The sequence below is a fragment of the Dromiciops gliroides genome, chromosome 6, assembly GCF_019393635.1.
Source record: "Dromiciops gliroides isolate mDroGli1 chromosome 6, mDroGli1.pri, whole genome shotgun sequence".
Lineage (NCBI taxonomy): Eukaryota > Metazoa > Chordata > Mammalia > Microbiotheria > Microbiotheriidae > Dromiciops > Dromiciops gliroides.
In genome coordinates, this window is record NC_057866.1 from 95,640,013 (window position 1) to 95,660,258 (window position 20,246).

The following is a 20,246-nucleotide window of genomic DNA, read 5'->3' on the forward strand; positions in this document are numbered from 1 at the left end:
TATTATCACATTTAGTTCTGCAGTTGTAGCCCAAGGAGCTGGTTTAAAAACACTAGCCTGAGGGGTTCTTAGTTTTTTTTGGTTTTATCCATTTCTAGCTGGAAGCCTTAAAGAGGAAGAGAGACTGATGCTCATATTGGGTCTTTTGCTGCCTTCTTATTACCACAACTCAACTGCCATGCTAACAACACTTACTATTATTTCTCAGCTCTGCTACAAATATGGGTATATCTTGCTTGCATAACATTCCCCCCTAACTAATGTCTTTTTGCAATAAAATATTTATTATAACCAAACCTCACTATAATATTATAAAACTTCATCAGGTCATGGGAATTGGAGTTGACCTTAGAAGTCATCTGGTCCAATGCCTTCATTTTGTAGATGAGTCAGAGATATTATATTACTGACCCAGGGTCACATAGATAGTAACTATTATTGCTAGAATTTGAAGTCCAATCCTCTGACTCTTAAGTTTAGCTGTTTTTACACAGTACATGCTGCTTTCTTCCTTTGATTATTTGAAATGGCCAATTTTAGATCTAAGCTTAATTCTCTCTCAAATATTCGCTCATTTAATTTCCTGCTATAGCAGAATCAATTAGCAACATTAGGGGGATGACACTTTGATATAGTTATATAGGCATATTACTTATTATACATTTTAATTACCTGTACACAGCTTGGATTGAAGACTTAGTTTAGTTTCAGCCCTAAAAGAAGTTCACCATAGGAATGTACAGTTTGTATTTCCACTAATAAAAATATACTTCCACTAAACAGAGAAAACAGATGATTGGCTAATTCAAAAGTAATAACTAATTTGACATTAGCCTAAAATACAATATATACTGCACTATTAGTATTTGTTAGGATAAGAAATCAGAAGGAAGTTGAAGTTTCCCATTTGGTACAAATCAAAGAAAATACAGATAACATGTGTTATTAAAACACTATCTTATCAGTGAAAAGCAGACAGCCTTCAGCAAGGGATAACTGGGAGAGCTGACCCCAAGTAGCAGCAAGAGTTCTGGTTAATCCCATTCAAAATTTGAATTTTCTTGTTAACAGTTGACATTTGGAGTATTGAAATGTAAATTTTTTCTCGAAATAGAGTTTATTTTCTTTAGCTTCTTCACAGATCACAGTTATTTATAGTATTTGACTGGAAAACTCAGCCTCAACAGTTCTTTTTTTTTCAAATTCATATTATCCCATATTATTGTATTCATTTAGTTTCTACAACAGAGGTGGTCAGCTTCAACAAGGTCAAAGCTAATTTAGTATCCTAATAAGGCTATAACTGTTGCAGTTAATACTAATCTCCCACTCAAAAATATTTTAATACCTTGGCCTATTAGCTAGAAGAACATTTCAGGGGTTTCACTGAACATCAAACTCATCTTTTACAGCTACGAATGAACCATAATGTAAACCTCTTTCTATATTAATATCTATGGAAACAATAAACAGCATTGCATCATTTATAGGGTCATTTTCAGTGATTCAAAACAAGAAACTAGTAAGTATCAACAGCATCAAAGGATCCAGTGAAATAATTTCCCAAATGGCCCAACTCTTGAGTAGCTTCTACTTAAGGCCTTTTGATCCAATGGAGAGAGCTAATTGGTAAGTTACTTTTTCTCTTTACGGTTTAATACAATATTGTTTAAAAATTCTTAAGAGTAGTTCTTTTTTTTTTGACATGACAACTCTCTGTTCTTTTTCTTCTAAGGTGACAGCAGCACTGGACCTCTAACCTTTCAGTGAAGTTAATCTTCATCCTCACTTTCATCACCATGTAAGTTTTACAGTAGGTGTAATAATTAGTCCCATTGTTTGTTTATTTAAAGCCTTTCTTTAGATCTCAGGATTCAGTAAATGTTGTTCTAAGTCACTGATGTTTGGTGAATGAAGTTTCAGAGTAGAAACTGAGGAAAAGCTAAAGAATAATAGCATGTTTTGCATAAATTGGTAAATGTTGTTACTAGCTATAGAGAAATGTATTTCCAGTAGATAGTTAAATAAAGAAAAATGAAAATAGCAAAAATACCTGAAATGGATATTAATTTGAAGTATACCAAAGATTTTTTTTTTACCAAAGATCTTTTGGACAAGGTACTAAAAAACTGGTATTGCGTTGTTTTTAAAAATGATGTCTGAGGGGCAGCTAGATGGCGCAGTGGTTAAAGCACCGGCCCTGGACTCAGGAGTACCTGAGTTCAAATCCGGCCTCAGACACTTGACACTTAATAGCTGTGTGACCATGGGCAAGTCACTTAACCCCCATTGCCTTAAAAAAAAAAAGTGATGTCTGGGGAAGCTAGGTGGCACAGTGGATAGAGCACCGGCCCTGGACTCAGGAGTACCTGAGTTCAAATCCGGCCTCAGACACTTAACACTTACTAGCTGTGTGACCCTGGGCAAGTCACTTAACCCCAATTGCCTCACAAAAACAAAACAAAAACAAACCAAAAAAATGATGTCTTATGAATTTTTCACTAAACAACAAAATCAGATAAAAAGGTGGGTTAGACAATAGCAAGCCTGCATTCTCCAGTGTGTGGCTAACACAAGTTGTCAAAACAGAAAACCATTTCCCACTATATTGATCCCTGGACACGGGATATTCCATCATTAAGGGAAGAAATGGAAATTTCTGGGAAGAGAAGGAAGAAGATGTGAGAACCCAAGGGGGAGCTTCATTTAAAAAAAAATAAATAAAAAGAGGATAAGACACAGTGCTTGAGAAGTCTGAAGTGGAGAGCCAAACTGGAGCAGAGGCATGGATTGACCTTGGGGTAGCTTGGCTGATTATGAGGATCTAAGAAGCAGATCTGCAGAGATAACTAAAACTGCATCCAGGTCAGATTGATGTCCAGTGGCTATAAGTGACAGGATTCAAGGATGCCAAGGTTTTGTACTGTTTCCCCCAATTTGTAATTGAGAACCTCTCTAGACTGTGCTGGGGAGTACAAATGCACATAATTGGAGAATGGTTGCTAAGGATGTTTCTAATACCTATTTCATTTCATTTCTGCTCCAGTTAAATGATTTAATTGATTCTGTGCTGGGTTTTTGTTTGTCTGTTAGCATGGTAATAACTGAGTTTCCAGTTCTCAGCTGACTTGAAAACCTTGTTATTTATTTATATTATTGCTATTTAGAGCCTCATATTTTCACAATGGGGAAGGGATTCAAAATTGAATGAATGGAAAGAGAAGCATTTATATAGCTCTTACTATGTGCCAGGCACTGTGCTAAATGCTTTATAAATATTCTTATTTGATCCTTACAACCACCATAGGAAATAGGTGCTATTATTATCCCCATTTTACAAAGGAGGAAACTGAGACAGACAGGTGAAATGACAGGGTCACACAGCTAGAAGTATATGAAGCTGGGTTTGAATTCAGCACTTCCTGATTCCTGATCCAGCCCTCTGGATACACCACTTAACTGTTTACTTATTTCCAAAATACCTACATTAAAACCAGTAATCCATGGGAACTCCCTACTAGAATGGAAAACAGGCTATATCAATATACATTTACAATTAGAAATTAATTTCTTCATGCATCATGCTTTTAACAACTTTTGAGTTACAGCATGCTGCATGCCTTCCAGTCTCTTCATCCTTTTATCTCTGTATTTCTGTGTGTTTTTTCTTTCTTACTATTTTAGGCAGTCTATACTATTCCCTTTTTACTATTTTCTTCACTTAGTTTAATTTTCACAATTTAAAATTTTCCCTCATATTTGTTCATTTTAGTGGCATGTAATATTTTATTGCAGTGATAGGACATAATTTATTCAATAACTTTGAGATATGCAGGTTGTTTCTAGTCACTGGTCTTGAGATACAGTGGTTAGATAGAGATGAAATACATGTACGAATACATATACACATATTATATGTACTAAGCACATCTTTGTGTTTGCATGTATTTCTTTTTACCTCAATTGCTCATTTTAATTTATCGATGGCACTCCGTGGATCTATTACCAATAATAGGATGATTGGATAAAAAGCACAACTGGGTTTGTGACTTTTGTTGTATCCTACCACTCAGGGTTAAGTGACTTACTTGAGTCTCACACTTAGTAAGTGTTTGAGGTCAGACTTGAACTCAGGTTCTCCTGACTGCAGGACTGATGCTCTATCAAGACTGTTCCATCTAGCTGCCCCTGGTGAGAACTTTTAAAGGTGAGGGTAGACTTGTGTGCTTCTGTAGGTAGCAGGAAAGAATCCAATAGACAGGGAAAGACTGACATTTTGGGAGAGAAGTATGCAGTATAGAGAGTAATGATTGCTGAATCCACAACAGAAGACTAAGCACTTGCAAAAGGTTTAAAAAATAAATAACTCAGTAATTAGCGCCAGAGAACTTTAATATTAAGAGCTTTAATTCAGACTCATCTGCCTCTCTCCAGCCAACCCCCCACTCTTGCCATCACAATAATTTGTTGATCTGTTATCCAAATGATGAGTACCTCCCTTAGTTTCCAGTTATTTGCTAGCACAAAAAATTTGCTATAAATATTTTTGTATATATGGATCCTTTTCCTCTTTCTTTGATTTCTTTAAGGTATAGACCTAGTATTGTTGGGTCAAAGAGTATGAAGTTGTTGGGGGTTTTTTAAATTTCTTTCCAGAATATCAATTCACTGTTCCATCAATAATGCATTAGTGTGCCTGTTTTCCACCAACCCCTCCAACATTTTCTATTTCCTTTTTTCTAACTTTGCCTATATATGTGTATATGTGTGCATACATATATATAAACTTTGTCCATCCTAAAGTCGCATATAAATAACATCTTTTATTATCATTTGTCATATTGTGAAATAATAATTATCTGAAAGAGGAGGCTTAACCAAACATATGGAAATATCTCAAATGTTTTTACTGAAAAAAGGTGATTGAGAAAGCTCCAATAATTATTGACCCTTATGCATGTTTTACTATCTCTAGAAAAAAAGTCTTTCAGTAAATAATATACACTCATACCAAGGGCATTTTTGATGAAATGAGAACAGGCAGGCTTCTACAGATGATAATTTTGCAATAGACCACATCTTTACAAATTTTGACTGAAAGGTACTAAGAATACAAGGCCCTGTGATTCTTATTATTGGTTTACTATTAACTATTTTAAATAGTCATTAGTCTTGGTCAAGTATAATACAACATCAAAAGGTTTGCTCTGACGGGGTATCACCCATTTATATCATGGTGATACAAAAAACAAACAATGATGGTTCTTGTTCTCAAGGAGTGGCATTCAGATGACAGCCTGAATGTGGTACGTGCATTTTGTTACTAGTGAAGACTAGTGTCTGGTACTGTTTGAGTTCTTGGTGTTGAGAGGCCTGGAATCTGAGGTTTCCAAAAGAATATAAGTTTCTTGAGGGCAAAGACTGTTTAATTTTTGTCTTTGTATCTCCAGTACCTGGCACAGTACCTGGTACATAGTAGACCTTTAATAGTAGAACTGTTGAGAAAATCAAGAAGTGATTTTAGACAGCTCCTGGCACTGAGAGGCCTGATGTTTGAGTATTTATTTAGTGATTACAGAGGGCAGAGGTGAGGTTACCTTTCTTTGACACTGAGGTGAAGGAGGGTATGTGAGATAATGTTCCACATGTTCTATGATAAAGAAGGCCTTCAAATCCAGTGCCAGAAAGTGGCCAAGTGTTGACCCTCCCCTTTTTATCTTAGGTCCATCAGATAGGGAAGGTAGGTAATGAAGTAGGGACCTGGCTCCAAATACCATTAAACTGCCTCAGGATAGGGTCACAATAAAGGTCAACGTCTTTGCCTTTTTTCTTGTTACCATTTTTTGGCCTTGTTAGAACACACTGTGATGAAACTACCAGAATTGACAAATAATATGACTCTTGGAACAGTGAGTAGTTCTTTCTTTCCTGGTAGTAGTAGTAGTTGTTGTTTTAATCACACTTTTATAGCCATTTAGGAGTTTGCAAAGCACGTTCCCTTCCCTCCATACCACCCTCTTTCCTACTTACTACTTTTTGTAAATAGTATAGATATTATTATCCTCAGTTTATAGATATTGAGGCAATGAGGAGATGAATTACCTTGCCCAGGATCATACAACCAGTGTCAGAGCTCAGATTTAAATTCAAATCTCCTGTCTCCAAGTTCTGTGGTCTTCCAGCTACTGTTTCTCTAAGATACTGTTTAATGTTTGTGATGATGGTCATTGCTCACCATGTTCAATCCCTTCCAAACTTCCTGAGTAAAGAAGGCATGCATTCAATGGAGCCATAAGCATGGGGCTCTTATTAAGCTATATGCCTTTGTTCTTTTCCAGTACTTAACTTCAAACCATGTTTTCCAACATACTTTTCACCATCTTCCTTTGTGTGCACTGGTCTACTGAAATCACCAAGTATGTGTTTATGTGGCTTGGAAGACCTTGTCCAGCCTTTGCAGCATTCTCTTGTTCTTTATTTCCTACAACAAATGCTAGTATGTGAGCTGCAAGTATTTTCATAGTGCATTTTTTGGTTTTTGATTATCATGAGCACTACTAGAGGAGAAGGCCAATTATCCCCAAAAAAATCCATTACTATTGCCTTTGGTCATACGATGAATCCAACTTTGCCCACTCTTTTTTTATCTCCTCGTTTCTTTTATCACAAGAATGTCAATATAAATGGAGTTCATTTGTCATAATATGTTAATTCTTTGGTCATTAAGCAGCAAGGACTGAGGGATAATTTGTATTTTTATTTCATTAGTTGTCACAGCCAAATAATGTAATAACTAGTGACTGTCCTTGGTAGGTTCGTGGACAGCAGAATCAACTTATCACCCTAACCATACTCAAACCTTTTTAGTGTGGCAGAATCTAACAGAGCTCATATTGTACTAGCCTAATAAGCAAGATACTCCACACCCCAATTAAATACTTGAGTAGAATTTTTATGGAACATAAGGAAGTACAGGTTGAAAGACTCCTCACTGTGAAGGTTGAGAAATCCTCCTAATAGTCACTGGAAAATATGCAGTCTCCCATACTAAAACTTTTATAGCCTTATGACTGACATTGCCTTTTAATTGCTTAAGAAACCAAAATGTATGGTTATATTACTGTAATCCTTAAAACTATTCAGTTTTTCCATTTTCAGATATTCTCTGATGAGATTTCCTTAAGAATTACAACTGTTCTTGTTGGAATGAGCTACATAATGAATAGAAGCAAATTAATAATTCTTATAAAATATGATTTTTATAGAATGCTTTGTAGCAACCTCAAAGCTTCATAAATAATTACTGTGATGATGACATTGACAAGAATTATATCTTCCTACCAAAATACCAAATTGCTATAACCTCCCTTGGTAGAATATAGAGCTAATGAGTCATCTTCTCAATGCATAAGGTTCTCTCTGGGAAAAAGACTCTTTAGGAAAATTTGCTAGTCATTTAAGACCTTACAGAATGTTATTCCAATGACCTAAAAAGTTTAAGGTACCTAACTTGCTCTCAAAGTATAATATAGATGGATGAATTTGCATTTCTTATGAATTATAACACAATTGATTAGTAGATTAAGAAATTTAAACATTAGCTTTATACAACCACTTTATCTAATTAACTATATGTTTGATAAAACATTATAAAAGGCATTTCTGCAAAACTGTAAATTGTTTGCCATAAAGAATAATTTAAACATGCTTCTTTGCCATCAAAAGAAACAACAGCATATTTAGGTAGGATGATGATGCCCATCAGACAAGGGTATTGCCATTACTAAAGAGAAGGTGTAATAAACAAACACAGATTCTTGACCATTCACTTTCTCATGTTCCCTGGAAAGTGGCTTTCCATTTATTAATTTTTTTATTGAAGTCCTATCTCTACTAATGTCATATCTCTTCTGATGCCACATCTTTTTTTAAAATAAAGTATTTTATTTTTTTCCAGTTACACGTAAAGATAGTTCTCAACTTTTGTTTATACAAGCTTTCCAATTTCAGATTTTTCTCCCTCCCTCCCCTCCCTCCCCCCTCCCCTAGACAGCAGGTAATCTAATATAGGTGTGTGTGTGTATATATATATATATATATATATATATATATATATATATATATATATGCATACACATACGTATATGTAATATTAAACATATTTCTGCATTAGTCATGTTATAAGAGAAAAATCAGAGCAATGAGGGAAAACCTCAAAATAGAAAAACAACAGCACCAAAAACAAAAGAGATAGTATGGTTCAATCAACATCTATATTCCACAGTTCTTTTTTCCCCCCTGAATTTGGAGTTGATGCCACATCTTGAAGTAGAGTTGAACCTGGGTTTTTAAGGGCTATCCCCACAGATCAAAGGTTTACTTACACATGCTGGAAAGGTTTTTAAATAAGACCCAGAGATGGACTACATGTTTTTTGTCTGAGTACCAGAAGTTACAAAAGTACTACTCTTTTCATTAGAGACATCAAATTGCTATAGCAATGATTTTAAATCAAAACTTTACTTAAATACTAAAGCAGTTTTACAAGAACTTACAATATATATTATTATGTTAAAGTTATTTACCATCTTAGCCCCAATATATGGTAACATCCTTGGAAGTAATACATTTTCCCTGAGTTGTACTGGAGAAAAGGGAAAAAAAACATTGAATTTAGGATCAGAGGACTTGAGTTTAAATTTCAGCTAAAGACACAGTGAAAAAGAATTATTATAAGGAGGAAAAAGTGGAATTTTCTGAAGAACCTGATATTGATAAACAGGGATATCATCAATAAACAGATGTAAATAATATATGTATTTAAAAATTGAAGAAAATATAGCTAATTGAGGATGAATAGAATCACATGACAATCATATTAGTGTCAAGTATGCTAACAATCATATTTTGTCAAGAATCTTTTATTGCATTTTTTCTGACTGACTTAATATTCACAAGACTAGACATTTTAGACACTTTTTAAGTGTTTTCATTCTTACCCCAGACTTTGCAAAAAACAGATATTAATATATATGTGTATGTATGTATGTACATATAGACACACACAATGTATGTATGTAAATACATACATGCATACAAAATAGATGATATAAGATAATTGGGAGTGGGACTTCAAATAGATGTTGGCATTTGATCTGAGCCAATCACAGAAGGGCATAGATTTCAGTGTCATGCTTTTATCTCTGGAGGTGATTCCATACAGTTTGATAGGAAAGAGTGAGACACTAATGTTTCATCTCCTAAATAGATCTCTGACCTCTAGGCATACTGAATCATTGGTCTGACCTCCAAGAAATGCTTCTAGCATTTTCATTTAATGTTTCTACTGAGTTAGTCTTAGCTAGTGGTATCAAGCTCAAATAGAAATGAGGGCCAATAATCCATACCTAAGGATCCTTGCAGGTCACAGTGACTTAGAAAACCACATCATAATATTATCTATGGTTTTTTGAAAAAAAAAATTTTGGTAACTATTTCCCAATGACATCTTAATCTGGTTTGAGCCACATTGGGACTGTTGTGGGCTTGCTGTTTGACATAGGCAGGCTGGGCTACAGCTCCTCTAGAGCTTCCAAAGATCAAACAAGGAAATAAAAGATGGCAAAGGACTGAGGACATAGAGGAGATGACCTTTGAGTTCTTTCTCTGATGTGATCTCTGCTACTGGCAACCATCCTGTGCTCACAGGCTCAGGCCATGATCTTCAGAAGCTTGTCAGAAAATCACTCTCCCACTGCAGCCAACTGTGGACCTTATGGATGAAGAATTAGTTTTGCTTCCAAATTCTTGTGCTCCTATAAAAGAGGCAAATAACACATTCAATTGCTTAGACATCTCAGGACCTTCCATTAGACAGGAAAGTAGCCCAAAAGAAAAATACTTCAGCAAAACCATGATTGACGAAAATGTTTTGGAATTTAACCATTATTTATTTAGTGACTACTATGTGCCAGCCACTGTGCTAAGCCACTTCTCAGGTTGAGAGGGATGTCCTTACCTCTATATTCACTTTTAGTATTATGGCATCCAAAAGTGGTCTCACTAACAATATTATTGATAATTTTTAGGGAGAACAAAAAGACTTTTTGAACTATTAACAAAATAAAAATTATTTTTAAATATTGTGTGTCTTTATTTCATCTTTTTAACTTCTATTTTCTAATGTACATAATATTAATGTAATAGTTCGTGTATATGTGTATATGAATAAATGAAGGTGACATATATGTAGTGCATGTCTCAAATTTCTTTACTGACAGGGTGCATAATCAAAAGTTTGGGGACCATATTTACTTGGGGAAGTATATTTGTCCAAATGTAAGATAATAGTCTCTACTGTACCTTAAAGAGACTTAGCATCCAGTTCCACCCCCTCATTTTTCATATGAGAAAGATGAGATTTTTTTTTCTATTTATATACGTATTTGTTTAGGAACAGCTTGAAGGTTCAGTAGGTAGAATGCTGGGCCTGGAATTAGGAAGACTTGAATTCAAATGAAGCCTCAGACACCTATTTAGTTCTTTGACCCTGAACAAGTCACTTACCCTCTGTTTGCCTCAATCTACTGAAGAAGGAAATGGCAAACCACTCCAGTATCTTTGTCAAGAAAACCCCGTGGATAGGCCGGTCTCTGGGATCACAAAGAGTTGGACACAAGTGAATGATTGAACAACAACAATGATGCACTTATTTGTCTTGTTACAGATTTCGCTTTTGATAATGATGCAATTGAATTTATTTTTACTCTCTTCCAAGAATTCGATCTGTGTTAAGTGTATGGTGCAATGTGGCAGCATTTGAAAACCCAATTTTAAGGGACTCTTGCAAACTTGTGAAAGCGATTTTTCAGTGACATAAAGGAAAATACTCCAGTTTTCACTAGAAGTCTGAACATAGTTCAATATATAATAAACTATCAAGCTTCATTAGAATTCAATAGAAAGGTTTTTGGCATTTTTTAAATGTGTAAATAGCCTCAACCCATTGAGTTCCTATGAGTGTTCCTAATGCTTTTAATCTTAGTTCTGGAAAAGCTGGTGCTTTTGCACCTTCATGAGGAAATTACCATATTTTATGCTGCTGTTTGTACATAGCACAGTGAAGATGGCTGGGATTACCAGAAGAGACTTGTGGCTTGGTGCACCAAGGGCAAGGTGATGAGAGCAGTCCACTATGGGTGCAGGCAGCAAGGGGGCACATTGTCTGCAGAGAATTTAAGAACAATAATAAAACCAACTAAAAGTATTCCCTGCTTTCTATTATCACTCTGTGCTAGCAGTGTTAAACAATGTCGATGAAATACTCGTCCGTGAAAACATACTTTGTTGGTCTAAGTTGTAAATGATTGCTGCCGTGACCACAGCTGGGCTCCTTATACCCAAGGAGCTCAGCTCCACACATTCATTTCATTTCAGGAGTAAGTTCATGATTTTTGAAATCCTAGATCACTTTGGACCCAGTTCCGATCTTCAGTTCCTGTGGTACTACATATTCCTGTATGTCAACAATAAATTAGAAATAAACTATGATAGTACAGCGATTATGAAGAAAAAGAAATAAACACTTCAATTCTTGTCATTTTCTGCAACTTTCTGGAATTTTTCTTTTTAAAATTTTAAATAGTGCAACAGTATAAACTGTATGTGTAATATTTGTGTTTGGTAGGTGCAAATTTTAGTTTATATATGAAATATTTTGAATTTGAATAATATCTTGAGGGCAGGAACTGTGTTTGACTTTCTTTTTATGCCCACTTCTTAGCACAGTGCTTGGAACACAAGATGCTTAATAAGTGCTTGTTAACTGTTGTTGAAAATAATAAGTTATTAAATTATTTAAAATTATCTTAGAATTAATAACATTTTTTTATTGAAGATATCTATTTATTTCAGTCATTGCCAAGTTTTCTTGTCATGCATTTCTTTCTATAGTTAAAAAGAGGTTTACATCTTGGAAAGGAAAAGATATTACCATTCTCTGGGAAAGTCTGTGGTACTATTTCTACTAAGTTTCGACGACAGTTTCTTTCCTTATAGCTCATCTTCCTTGATAATGTAGAACAGCCATAATTCTGAGTTTTTGACATGGTTATATTCCCATCGAACTGGCTGACTGGTAATTCAGCAGGACCAGATAAAGAAAGCTGAGCTGGGAAGGAATGAACCTTGGCTTAATTGCAACTATCTCTTGTAGCATAATTGTCGAGGGAAATTGTGAAACAAAACAAAACTAAAGGTAAATCGATTGGGGCTTAAGTTTGATAAATTATATTATTTTTCTCACTGTGATGGCCCTTCTTTAAAGCTTGATACGCTTATGGATTAATTTTTTTTTTGGGGGGGTGAGGCAGTTGGGTTTAATTGACTTGCTCCGGGTCACACAACTAGTAATTGTTAAGTGTCTGAGGCCGGATTTTAACTCAGGTCCTCCTGACTCCAGGGCTGGTGCTCTATCCACTGTGCCACCTAGCTGCCCCTTATGGATTAATTTTTAAATTAAAAATCACAGATTTAAAAAAGAACAAGGTTCATTTTCAAGGAAATTTAAAGATTCTATTCAAACACATCCTATTAAAGAAAAAGTATTTTCTTGTGTGTTCTAGAGTTTAAAATAGTACTGTTCCATTAGTTTTGGAAGAGGTTAAAATCGAGTTTACACAGAGTTTGAACATGGAACCTGAGGACGGACATTCACAAGTCCCCAATTTGAAAATCTAGTAGATGACAAAAGGAAGGATCATTTAACTAGACTATAACTGATTACATTTTAAATTTAAAGTTAATTTAAGGCAGTGGTAATAAAAATAACAACTGAGGTTTTGTAGCACTTTGAAGTTTGCAAAGCACTTTACATACATCACTCAGTTTGATGTTCACAACCACCCTGTTAGGTAGGTAAGAAGGTTTTTTATCCCTATTTTGCAGATGAGAAAGCTAAATATAGTTAAATGACTTGCCTATGATCACAAAACTAGTAAGTTTTAGAGGGCAGGATGCAGTCATATATCTTCAGGCCTAGTTGACTTAGTCTGCGGACCTGGGTTTGAATTCTGACTGCCAATTTCCCATGATCTTGGGCAAGTCATTTAAATTCTCTGAGCCTCATTTTCTTCCTTCTGTAAAATGAAAGGGCTGGACCAGTTGACTTCTAAGGACCTTTCCAGATCGAAAGCTATGATCTTCCCAGTCCAGAAGTATTTATGATGTACCATGGTACCTCTTCATGTTTCTTCTGTTTTGTTACACATCTCACATTGTGAACTATAGGGAAGAAACTCTAGCATATTCATCTGTAGTACAGCTACACTGTCCCCTATTAGCTGAATGCCATATATAGTAGCAGCTTTGGTCAGGCTAGAGAAGGGATTGGGAGTGGCATAGCTCTGAATCCTTGTAACCAGAGATGGGGGAGATGACTGAGTGTGTTTCTCTTCCTTCCTTGAACCTACCCCTTCACTAGACTTCCTATATCCATTGAGGGCAGCACCATATTTCAAATCACTCATGTTGGCAATCTCTTTGTCTTCCCTTAAACATGGGCATCCCTTAAACATCCTGGTAGCTGGAATTTGCCTTGCTTTGCTTCAGTCAGACTTGGCATTTGAATGGTATGGGCATTGCATGCCTGGTTCTGAGAAGAACTCTGAGGCTCTCCCTGAGGGCTCCCTTTTGTCACCAGGCTTCAGGACCTCTCTCTGATGTAGGCTCCAGCTGGGACCTTTTATTCCTATTGCTGGTTCATAGTTAGTCCTGTGGTGTTTCCAACACAGGCTTCAGGGTCTGTTTTGACTAGCTTTTGCTTATGGCCTTTGTCTGGGGCCACTGGGCCCCATTAGGCCCTGCTTGGAACACCTTGAGGCTGTTCTTTCTGCTAAGCCAGGGCTAGGTGGGGGCCCTGTTGGGACTGATCACTTATCTATCTCTGTTTCCTAAAGTTCTGTGCTGTCCCCTCCTTCCTCAGATCCCCAAGGCTGCTCCTTCAGCTGGACTCAGGGAGCCAACCACAGCTTTGGGAAAAACTTGAATATCTGCCTGGCTTTGGCAGGGAGTGTTTGTGGTAGATATGCCCCAAATACATTAAAGTCACTCAGGGAAAGCTCAGGCACAGGATGAATGCTGGGACTGCTTCGGAGGTTCCTGGAGTGGCTCACCTGCACTCCTCCTGCTGTGCTGGTATCCTGTTTATCCCAGGATCTCAGTAGAACTCCCAGGATCTCTCTGTAGATTCCTGGATTGGATGGTAGAATCTAGGTATGAATCTTTCCAGGGCCTAGTAGAGTGGTACATCTCTGAGTCCCAGTGCCATGGTGTTTGCAGGGGATCAGGAATACTCAACATCCTGGTGCCCCATCTTCCCATAATATAAAGACTTAATATTCATCATTTCTTTTAGAACAATACCATTCTATTACCCTAACTACATTTTTTGTAGTCATTCTGGGGATGATAGGCATCTACTTTGTTTCTAATTATTTATAACTACAAAAAGTACCACTACTATTATTTTGATGTATATGGGACTTTTCTTTATGTCTTTAATCTCCTTGGGATATACACTTAGCCTGGGTCAAAGATTATGGTCATTTTAATCACTTACTTTGCATAAGTCTAAATGCTTTCCCAGAACCATTAGACCAATTCAGTGTATTTTTTTAATGTGCCTGTCTTTCCCTCAGCTCTACCAACATTGACTATTTTCATCTTTTGTCATCTTTTCCAATTTGCCAAGTGTAAGGTAAAATTTCAGAGTTGTTTTGAATTGCATTGCTTTTATAAGTAGTAATTTGGAGTAACATTTTGTATGGTTGGGAATAGCTTTCAATTTGCTTGTAAACTATTCATTATTATTTGATCACATCCACTGGGGAATGACTCCTAGTCTTTGATATTTGTGTTGGTAGAGGAGCATCTTTTAATAGTTTGCCTTTGTAATGGCCACTTAATTATCTCTTTAAGATGCAAGCCAGTTTATAAGATTAAACTCAGACGATGGTATCAAATTCATGAGCAAATTTGGAACAAGAAAGGAACATTGACCCCAGAATCAGAGACAAATGGTAGCCAAAATAGCTTTTCTCAAAGGTTTGAAAACCAATCTTTTTGTTTTATGAATTCAGCTATTTACTCCAGGTCGCAGGTAGATTTCATAGAATCAGAGACCATTTGAGATTAAAGGAATCTCAATAGTTCACCCCCCTCTCTTTACAGATAAAGAAGCTAAGATTTTGGCCAATTAAAGTGACTTGCCCATTGATCACGGAGGTGCGGCCAAACCTCTTGACTTCAGTCAGATAAGGTATTACCCACATTTTATAGAAAAAAACCCCAAACAACTAAAACCCAGAAAAGTTAAAGTGACTTTCAGTAAACTTTTATTGGGTTCTTACTGTATACAAAGCACTGTGCTAGGTGCTGAGGGAGATGCAAAAACAAATAAGATGCCATCCCTGCCCTCATGGAACTTATAGTTTATCATCGATCTTCTCCAAGTTAATTAAATTATTGGTATTGTGGATCAGTTTCTGCCCAACAATCATCAAGTTGACACACAATGGGGTACTTATCCATGCAGTCATTTTCATTATGATGAAATCAGAAGATATAAAGAGGTAGATTGCCACTAAATAAAAGAATGGCTCCCAGGTTCTCCTTGGAGAGTCAAGTAAAGGAAATGGCAGAATTGGTTTCATCATGTCCTCAAAGGCAACGAGAAACATCATTTAATGGCACACTTGGTCATCTTGCCTTGCAGTGCTCACAATGTGCGTAAACAAACAAACCACCATGAAGATAATTGCAGCTTTTGCACCAACATCTGTTGTAGAGGATGAAGAAGTATTGAAAGTTTATGAAGAACTTAACAAGAGCCTTCTAACAAAGTCAACATATTACTTGATATTCGTTGACTTCAGTGCAAAGGTGAGCATGGGAAAGACAGATAAAACTATCCTGCAAATATGGTTTGGAAACTAAAAATGAAAACATTAGATAAGGGGATTTTAAAAAGGCATTGTGTTCTGATGTGAAAATTGTTGAGGAAAGGTAGTATAATACAGACAGTAAATAGATAGGCATTCTTGGGATCGGGAAGACCTGAATTCAAGTACTCATCATCATGTGACCCTAGGTGGGAAGCGTCCTCTTAAGGGTTAGGCAGACAAAACAGTTATCAGAATGCACTGATGGAGGTGGTTTCTTCCCTGAGAGTTCCAAATCCACCCCTCTCACCCCCAAAACAATCACATAATGTTACAGAAAGGTGTTGCCGGCAAAGGTTAAAAAAAAAGGTGAATGGAAGTGGAAAGGAGAAAGTGTATTAGAGATCCCAAGATAAAGTTCTAATATTTGACAAAGATATTAAAAGGTGATGTCCATCCTTGGATCTGTGATCTCATTGATACTCTTTCCTCCAGCTTAATACACAACTCATGTCTTCCTTCTTTAAACTGCAGATTTGGTCCAGCTCTTCTCATAAATCCCCTAGAGGACTCACCAAAAATGTCAAGGGGCTTCTCCTAGTTCTCTTAATATTTTGTGGGTGCCACTTAAATTCTGCAAACATTTCTTAAGGATGTATATGTTCTAGGTACTGTGTTACATAATGGAGATGCAAAGTCAAAAAACTAACCAGTTCCTGCTCTCAGAAACTCACATTCTAGTTGGAGGAAACACATGTGCACAGATAAATAAGCACAAAGTAGGGCAAAATAAGTACAAAATGATTCCTGAGGTGGAGGGGAGAGGACAGCATTAACAATAATTCAACATTTGGAATGTCCCTGTTGTCTCTTATTCTCTCCACATGAGGAGTGATAGCCCCACCTTCTTTTCAAGTGGTTCATGTCTTTGATAGCCTTTTAAAATTATTATTAATATTATTATTTTTGCGGGCAATGAGGGTTAAATGACTTGCCCAGGGTCACACAGCTAGTAAGTGTCAAGTGTCTGAGGTCAGATCTGAACTCAGGTCCTCCAGAATCTAGGGCCGGTGCTTTATCCACTGCGCCACCTAGCTGCCCTTGATAGTCTTCTATATTAGTTCTACAAGGCAGCATGTCCACCAAGATGATGACTTTGATGCATAGCTAAGATCATGCAAGCTTATTTAATAGCTGCAACTACAGATAACTTTTTCAATAGTCCTCATTTTATCAACAAAGGAGATTTGGAACAGGAAGATGTTTACCATTATCATTAAGAATGTGCTAAAAAAAAAAAGAAAGAAAGAAAGAAAGAAAGAAAAAGAATGTGCTGTGCCAAGTTTAGATAAAAGTGAGATTTCTCCTAGATGGTGAAGTCCTCAACATGTTCCTTTTTGTATGTTACCATGTGTCCATTGCAGTGAACTCCCGAATTTTGCCAGGCCTCCCCAGTGAAATCTACAGTCACTCATAAGAGATCATTCCAGAAATCCAAATAGGGAAAACCAAGTAGGTGAAGAATGACTCTTGTCCATATTATAGCACATAGTTAAAGGGGTACCCCACTACTTTGGACTGCCAATTGAGATGGACAAAAAGTTGAACACAGAACCAAACAAAAGGAGGAAGGGGGAGAGCTTTAAGATTTTCAACTCACAGCACAAAACAGGAATTTTATTTACAGTTGTATTAAATTTGATTGAGAGGCAATATAGCATGGTGGATAGAGAACCAGCCTTGAAGCAAAAAAAAGACCTGGGTTTGAGTCCTGTCTCTGACATGTTAGATGTCAATATCATTGGGAGGAGTAGAGTGTTTAAAAACCCCCACAAAACTGTAAAGATAGGAAGGGGCTAAGTTATGAAGGACTTTAAAAGCCTAACAGGATTTATATTTGATCCTGGGGGTAATAGGGAGTTACTAAGAGTAGATAGTAGTAATAATCCAAAGAATAGCATCTCCCTCCTTCCAGAGAAGATTCAGGGCTAGTGATTGGTAGAAAGAACACTATGTGGGGCAGCTAGGTGGCGTAGTGGATAGAGCACTGGCCCTGGAGTCAGGAGTACCTGAGTTCAAATCTGGCCTCAGATACTTAACACTTACTAGCTGTGTGACTCTGGGCAAGTCACTTAACCCCAATTGCCTCACTTAAAAAAAAAAAAAAGAACACTATGTGAGGAAGTAGTACCTTGTAGGCATGGAGAGCAATAAAAGGTATTTCTAGATTTAAATCAATTGGTTGCATTATGTTTATCAATCTATAACTAATCCAGGAGAGGCATTGATAATACCTGACAAAATTAAGTTAAAACAAGGAAGTAGGGGGCAGCTAGGTGGCACAGTGGATAAAACACTAGCCTTGGATTCAGGAGGACCTGAGTTCAAATCCAGCCTCAGACACATGACACTTAACTAGCTGTGTGACCCTGGGCAAGTCACTTAACCTTCATTGCCCTGCAAAAACAAAACAAGAAAGCATTGAGACATATCAGTCCTAAATATACATGTAAAAATAATATTTTAATACTTCAAAGATCCCTTTTTTCATTTGTGTAGCTATTCCTTCCATAGATTCTGGTCATATCTCCTCACTCCTTAGAATATAGCTTAACCAGCCACTATGGCCCCCCCAAAAAGTTGCCATATTGTGACCAGCCTTCTAGTAATTAACCTCTCCAGTCTGAGCCTGGATCTTCATCCAGTCACTCACTAGCTCTGTACTTGAAATCTTTCTGACTTGGCAGGACCTGCCAGAGCTTACTCTCCACTGCTATAGTCTTTGAGACCCTATACACTGCAGTAAAGCAGTACCAGACTTTAAAGAAAAGAACCAAATAATATAGTAGTTAAATTTATGGAAGAAGTACTCAGTCTTACAAAAGGAAATGGTTTACAAAATAAAAGGGCAACAGAATTTGTACAGAAAACAGATAACCAGTAATGTCAAGTAAAACTGGGGAAAAATGATGCAAAAGGACTTTAGCTGTACCAGATAACAAAATCTACTATATAATAATAATTTTTAAAACTCTCTGGTAATGTATAAAAAATACAAAGTAGATCACTGGAACAGAACAGAGAATCCAGAAACGGAGAATCTAAATATTACAAAACACCAATGAAAGGAATCATCCTATTTTTTAAAATGGGAGAATTGGATAACAGTACAGCAAAAAGTAGATTAGATGCCAACACCATGCATGTATTACCATAAATTTCAATTGAATACATTATTTCAAATTATTGTACCTAATTTACAAATTGGGAGGAAAAAGAAGATAAATTTATCTCATTCATATGGAAGAGAAAAATTTTTATCAAACAAGTGGAAGAAATCGTAAACAAAATTGATGGATTTGATTATACAAAAATAAATAGATTTGCATGTTAAAAACCATTTCAAACATGAAAAATGGAGAAAAATCTTTACAGTAAATACATCTGATAAAAATTTATCATCTGGTATTAATAAAGAGCATTGCTATAAAAGACATAATACCCATTTCTCAAGAAAGAAATGATCAAAGAACATGAACATACAGTTTTTGATAGGGGAAAGCCACAAATTGTTAATAGCCATTTGAAAAAATATTTACTTCCTGCAATGATCAAAAATTAAAATTAATACAATAATGTGGCATAAAAGTGGTATGTTATTGTATTGATTTTAATACATCAGATTGGCAAAATATCTAAAAATATTTGATTTTAGTAGGACTATAAACTGCTTAAGCCTTTCTTGGAAAACAATCTACATTTTTATTGAGTTATAGAGCTCACTACATCTTGATACTACTACAACTAGGACTATATCCTATAAATGGATCTGGGGGAAAAGATTTCACTGGACAAATAGGAGCTGTATTTTTAATAGTGGGGAAAATGGAAGCTATCTTCATATCCAATGAGAAGGAAATGGGGAAATCACTTTGCAATATTATAATTGTACATTATTGTTACAAGTATAATTATAATTATTTAATATAATTGAATAACCTTGTGCCATAAAAATGATAAGTAGAAACATTATCATGTTTCTCCAGGTGGTGCATACCCTTGGGAACTTGGACACTCCCCCTTGAGCAGTAGAGCTACAAAGGTCCAAATGAGGTACTGATGTTTAGAAAGCAAATAGAATCCCAAACAAATGCTCTTAACTCATCAAGTAGACCTGCCTCCCCTGGTCACACCTGTCTACTGAAGTATTGCTTCAATATGGTAAATAGAAATACACAAAGCTTGTATGTAATAATGTAAAATCAAAATAGAAAAGAGGCATGATGCTATAGTGGCAGGGGCTCTAGA

At 36.2% G+C, this 20,246-nt stretch overlaps 1 protein-coding gene across 5 annotated transcripts in view; it reads left to right on the forward strand.

The window, feature by feature from the left end:
• ZFYVE28 (zinc finger FYVE-type containing 28) overlaps nucleotides 1-20,246 on the forward strand; it is a 191,581-nt gene that overhangs the window by 117,504 nt on the left and 53,831 nt on the right. Inside the window, exons 9-10 of one of the 5 annotated variants that reach the window (XR_006353601.1) lie at nucleotides 15,773-15,939; nucleotides 19,985-20,037. The exons of 2 other annotated variants lie outside the window; for them this stretch is intronic. Coding sequence is in view for 1 of the 3 variants with exons in the window: in XM_043971656.1 (XP_043827591.1) it covers nucleotides 1,491-1,554 (64 nt within the window). In the remaining 2 variants the exon portion in view is untranslated. Of the gene's footprint in view, nucleotides 1-1,490; nucleotides 1,747-15,772; nucleotides 15,940-19,984; nucleotides 20,038-20,246 lie in introns of those variants that run through there. 2 more of the 5 variants (XR_006353600.1, XM_043971656.1) reach the window with 2 other exon arrangements.